Genomic DNA, 6,088 nt, shown 5'->3' with positions numbered 1-6,088 from the left:
ATTATCTTTGTTGACAGAGATACAAAGTTATTAGATCATAGGAGGACTGTGTTTATAATTTACTGGAATAATTGAGCATCTTTTTTCAAAATCCAAGATGGACACCCTTTGCTCACTTATCCTCATTTTATTATTCATTATCATCCCTGGCTCTATGATGACTAATGAATATCTAATATTTTCTTATAAATCACTTAGAATAAAAAACCTATCAATAATTAATCAATAAGCTCTAATCTCAAAACCTACTTTATAGGGTTTATTTAAGGTTTTTTTTGCAAGGCAATGGGGTTAAGTGGCTTGCCCAAGGCCATACAACTAGGTAATTATTAAGTGCCTAAGGCCAGATTTGAACTCAGGTACTGCTGACTCCAGGGCCGGTGCTCTATTCACTGTGCCACCTAGCCACCCCTACTTTATAGTTTTAAAATAAACTGGATAAATCTTTTCTCATCATATTTTGCTCATCTTTATGTATGTATGCTTTTGTGTATATGTGTATTAGTAATTACAAGATCTCTGATGACCATTGCAAGAACACTGTCCATTGCTACAAGTACCCAGAATTGAGAAGTAAGCAGTTATGGTTTATATGGGTGATAGATGATGCAGTGAGCTGTAAGAGAATATTGACACCTAGTTTATTAACCTGTAGAAAAAGAAAAAAGAAAAAATGAATTGTACTTTAGTACTCAGTCCATTCTGTGCAAAAGCAGGCTAAGGAGCATATGTTAGGAAAATATGATAAACGAGAAAAGGAGAGAAATGTCAAAGATTTATTGTTTGTGCTCAAAAAAATCTATGTCAATATATCATGAATATTTTAATTGAAAAGAGAATTGGTAGATGTGAGAAACGATAGATTCACCAAAACAAAATGAAAATAACTATTGTTTAGATGATGTAAAGTACCTCTGATCAGAGAAAGATCCATTTTTCAAGTGAACTGCCAAACTTCATGCCTATGATTTGTTAGAAGAAAGAATTTAAATGAGAAGAGTTGCTGATTTTAAATGACTCTCAGAAAGGTGACTTGGGAAGAGTGATCAGAAGACAAGTTAGGAGCAATTCTGTTTTGAAATCAGTGCAAAATTTTATATTGCTGCTGTAGAAATATTCAATGTAATTTCATTTTAATTTTTAAACGCAATTATCAACTCTTGAAAAGTTTGGTTAAAGGGTTAGGTGGAGAGGGAGATGAGGTAAGTTCAGAATTTTACTGACTGTGACTTTTTACTGACTGGACAATTTATTTAAATTATGGATCTCTTCATTTCCTCATTTATAAAATAAGGATAATATTACAGCCTTTGGCTATGGGCTGTTGTGAGAATTAAAAGAGATCATAACCATAAATCGGATAGTACAGAGCCTAAACTATAGTAAGTTCTGAATAAATATGAGATGTTATAACTGAATAAACAACAAAAATTTTATTCAAATATCCATAGAAGTTACAAGAATGTTAAAGATGTTTTAAACTTGTAGAAATATTAAATTCACACCGCATGAAATGTTAAAAAAACACTATATTTTAAATTAGAAGACTATAAATAAATGCAAAGTTAAGAAACTTTTGCTCATTTCAATCATTTTATTTTTCAAAAAAAAAACCAAAACCGAATCTCAAGATATTTGGAAAAATCAAATATTCTGGTATTGAAGAAAATTTCAGACCTTGATTTGATGAAGAATAGTGCAGTCAAATACCTGTGGAATCTTTTTCTCAACTCTACATAATCTTTGTCAGAATCCACACAAATAGAGAAGATTATACATAAAGATTTGAAAAGAGTATAGGTAACATTTAATATAAGAGTGGGAGAAGAGACAGTGTGGTCAAAATCTCTGGTAAAAGTTGGGAAAGGACATTGACCCTCAAATAGTACAGAATACCTAAATTTCTTAAGGCAATTAAAGATAAACTTGGTGTGAACAAAACTTAGTGAACTAATTCATAAAGTTTTAGATTACAATGTAAAATGGCTTATTTACTTTGGAAGCCTTGGAAATCCATTAAAATAAAAGGAACAATTGTAAAAGAATCATATTTAGATTTCTTAAGGATCTATGATAATGTCCTATTTTGGTTGTTGGTCGGTGGCTTCTCAGTCATATCTGACTATTCATGACCCTCTTTGTGGATCATTTGGGTAAAGATGTTAGAGAAATTTGCTATTTCCTTCTCTGGCTCTTAACTGATGAAGAAAACTAGGGGACAGATTCATGCAGCTAGTGCCTGAGGTCTATTCAAGGTAACTTCCCCATTCTACCCACCCTGTGGGATTTGAATAAAAGCAGCTGCCTGGGTTTCAATTAAATTCTCTTGCTTCTTGTGGACCCATACTCATAAGACTTATGCAAGTTTCCACTCCAGCACAGCCACCACCGGGACCTCATCTGGTCGGTACCACTAGACTCTTCTGGAAACAGGAAGTGGTCCTTCTATCTTCCCTCATTCAGCTATCTGCTGTCCAATAGATGAAAATTTGCAAGGTAAAAGTTCGTGAAGTCACAGTAGAGTTGTGAATGAAGTGAATGTTAGCTGAACTTTCTCCTGGCATCTTCTGCTTCCCTCAGGGAAGGTTTTTGATTCAGTGGAGTCTGGAGGTGTTTAATCTTAACTCAGAGCAAACCTCATTCTTTGGAGTCTTCCCTGAAGACTTGTCTGAGGAGGTCCATAAGTTCACCCTTTATTTTTGTTGTTCAACATTAACTTCACAATGGTTTTCCAATGGTTTATGAAGAAAATCTACAGAGCCTGGAAATTTCTAACGTAATGTTCCATGTTCCTAAAGAACATCTAACTTTAGTTTTGAGTATAGGCTACCAAACTGATCGCATTGGCTTTAATTATTTTATGACAGGTGACCAATAATAAAGCTGAGGTGTTAAGTTGTGGCCTAGAGTCGCTTGATAATTAATACTATGAATTTGCAGTCCAAACCAAGTTAATGTGTAATTAGAAAATCATTACCAAAATTAATGAAAACATAAGAACATGTATATCAAAGTACACCTTAAAACTAAGTCAATATATCACCCATAAGAATCCTTACATATGGATGGGTAATTCTCATTTCTTTTTGATTGCATGTCACTTTTCAAAATGACAAAAGTGCAGAACTATGTTCAGGAAGACCTATAAATTATATTTTTCCTTTGAGATTTATTTTTTCATGTGACCTGGAATATAACATTTAACCTTAATTATCCCTAGTTTCCTCAATTGTAAAGGTAATTTTTTTACATTTCTTATAGTTCAGGAAAGGTTCTGAGATCAGATATGTAAAATAATTTGAAGACTTTAAGGTTTTATATAAATTACATTTTTTGAAAAGATGATGCTAATGATAATAATTATGTTAATGAAAATGATGGTCATGATGATGATGATGATAATGTATGGAAGGGCCATTGTAGGAAGATAGTGAAGTAGTAAAGAAATTTTCAGCTTTTCAGATATTCTTCACAAACCAACAAACATTTAGCAAGAAATGATTGTAGAATAGCAAAATTAAATATGTAAATAATTGTCTTCCTACAATAACTGGAGAGGACCTTACCAAAAACAGGACTTCCAGGATCTGAGTTTTGATGTGAGTAAAGGATTACTGACAGCAGGGAGCCCAAGAATGTCTCCACTGGGAAGCAAACTTACTCTAAAGAAATTTTACCTTAAGATTCACTTCACTCATAGCCTCAAGGTCACGTCATAGATTTTCATCTTATTGTTAGTAGATGACTGCATGGGAGAAGATTGAATCCCTCTGCCTTTTTTCTAGAAACCAAGCCTAGTAGTGCTGATCAGAAGTAACCTCAGGCTGTGACTATAAGAGAGCATGAGGGAGCACATGTCTGGCAAGTGCAGAACCAGAAAGTAAGAACATTTTGACTATACTGTGAATAGGTTTCCGAAAACATTGTGATTTAGGGAACCTGAGATTGAGTCTATGGACAGAATTCAGAAAGAAATAATATGGAGGATCTTCAGCTGAGAGTAATGTCTGTGATACCTCTTTTAGACACATATAATACAAATCCTGACAATGATTCTGTACTTGACTCCCCAATCATTGATCCAAGCTCACTCATATATTCCTATTTATGTCTAATAATACTAACCTTTTGTTGGAGTGCAGAAAGTCACAAAAAGTAAAAATAATATACATGATACCTTTATTTTTTATTTAAAAGGAATAGCAAGTTGCACAAAATTTATTTGCATTTTCTACCATATTATAGTATAGTATTGATTATTTTAGTTTATAAAGTAAAAATAAAATAAATGTAAAAATTAATTATCACAGTGATGATGATGATTATAGGAACAAAACAATTTTTCATTGACTCGGGGAATATTTTGTTACTGAATCTGATGTATTTGCATATTTTATGGAGTTCTCCAAAGTTCCATTAGTTTCTGTATTCTTTCATGTACTAGAAAATCACTGGGAAGAACGATCAGGCATTGAGAGGCCGAATCAAAGTTACTTGGCTATCAAGATCAGCAAACAACTAGGAAAGTCGATGAGGGTAGGATAACCTCTGTAAGTAACTTTGAGATTTTCAGCACTTTGGTTAATGAATTTAATCATCTCCAAGATTCCATTAATTTCCATAATTCATCTGATTGATTTCTTTGAATTCTAACTCAGTCACCCAATGATTTTTGTTAAAAAGTTGTAATGTTTATAGCAGCTGGTTCCATCTGGGGTTTTTTATTTATCATCTTCCCTTACTAAAATTTGTCTTTTATACTTCAGGTGAAACAGTGAAATGATAATGATGTGGAAGGAAAAGAATGAATCTTGCTATAGAAATTTCATCCTATTAGGATTATTGGATCCAAACCATTATGGACTGCTATTCTTAACTTTTATTCTCATCATTTTTATGGTGGCAGTTATGGGAAACAAAGTCTTGATTCTTCTCATCCGCATTGACCTCCGACTCCATACCCCAATGTACTTCTTTCTCAGCCACCTTTCCCTCATGGATATCTTCCACATGTGCAACATCATTCCCAGAATGGTCTATAACTACATATCTGGCCGGAAATCTATCACATTCGTGGGTTGTGGCTTGCAGATCTACCTCTACTCTGTCTGTGTGGGTGCTGAATGCCTTATTATTACAGTCATGTCCTATGATCGCTATGTAGCCATCTGTCACCCACTGCGCTACCCCATCCTCATGAGTCATCGAATCAGTGTCATTCTAGCTGCTGGATGCTGGCTTGGGGGAATGATCAACTCTACAATCCATGTAATTTATATAATGCACCTCCCTTTCTGTGGCAGCAGGATCATTGACCATTTTTTCTGTGAAGTCCCAGCTTTGTTGAAACTTTCCTCTGTTGACATATCACAGTATGAAGAAGGTCTTAATGTGACTGTTGTCATCTTTATCCTAATTCCTCTTTCCATCATCCTTTCCTCTTATGGTCACATTCTCCGAACTGTGTTTCAGATTAAATCAATGGAGGCCCAGAAAAAAGCCTTCTCCACGTGTTCCTCCCACTTGACTGTGGTTATCTTGTACTATGCACCTTTTATTTTCACATACATGAGACCAAGGTCTTATCACACTCCAGGCCAAGACAAGATCTTAGCCATCACATATACCATCTTCACTCCCATGCTCAATCCTATTATCTACAGTTTTAGAAATAAAGATGTTTTATGTGCCCTGAAGAAGTTTTTAGGAAAGGCACATATTCAGAGAAATGAAAATTTAGTTAAATTGTATTGAATATCCATGATTAACCTGATAAGAATGTGTAGAATGTATTCCAAGGAGCAGTCATGCATTTTGGTGATAGATGGCTTGACATCAAAAATGATGCTTTTTATTCCATTTAAATATACAACAGTATCAATTCAACAAGGTCATTTTTATCTCCAAAGACAATGTATATCTTATTCTATTTATTTATTTATTTATTTTCAAATTTGTTAATTTATTTTCATTCAATTGTAAATGCATATTTCCAAGTTACAAAATTTCTCTCCACCATCCATTCTCACCCCCCTCCCCTCAGTAGGGGACAGTCAGGCTAGCATTTTACAAACATATTTTGTTAAAC

The 6,088-nt window shown here is 34.0% G+C and overlaps 1 protein-coding gene across 1 annotated transcript; it reads left to right on the top strand.

Annotated features, from left to right (window-relative positions):
- The first annotated feature begins 4,788 nt into the window (after nt 1–4,788).
- On the top strand, nt 4,789–5,754 carry LOC141509729 (olfactory receptor 2AJ1-like). The gene has a single exon (XM_074219480.1). The coding sequence runs from the start codon at nt 4,789–4,791 to the stop codon at nt 5,752–5,754; it is 966 nt and encodes a 321-aa protein (XP_074075581.1).
- The last annotated feature ends 334 nt before the right edge of the window (nt 5,755–6,088 follow it).

The sequence above is a fragment of the Macrotis lagotis genome, chromosome 1 (assembly GCF_037893015.1).
Source record: "Macrotis lagotis isolate mMagLag1 chromosome 1, bilby.v1.9.chrom.fasta, whole genome shotgun sequence".
In the NCBI taxonomy this organism is placed as follows: Eukaryota; Metazoa; Chordata; class Mammalia; order Peramelemorphia; family Peramelidae; genus Macrotis; species Macrotis lagotis.
This window is presented reverse-complemented; position numbering and strand designations above follow the sequence as displayed.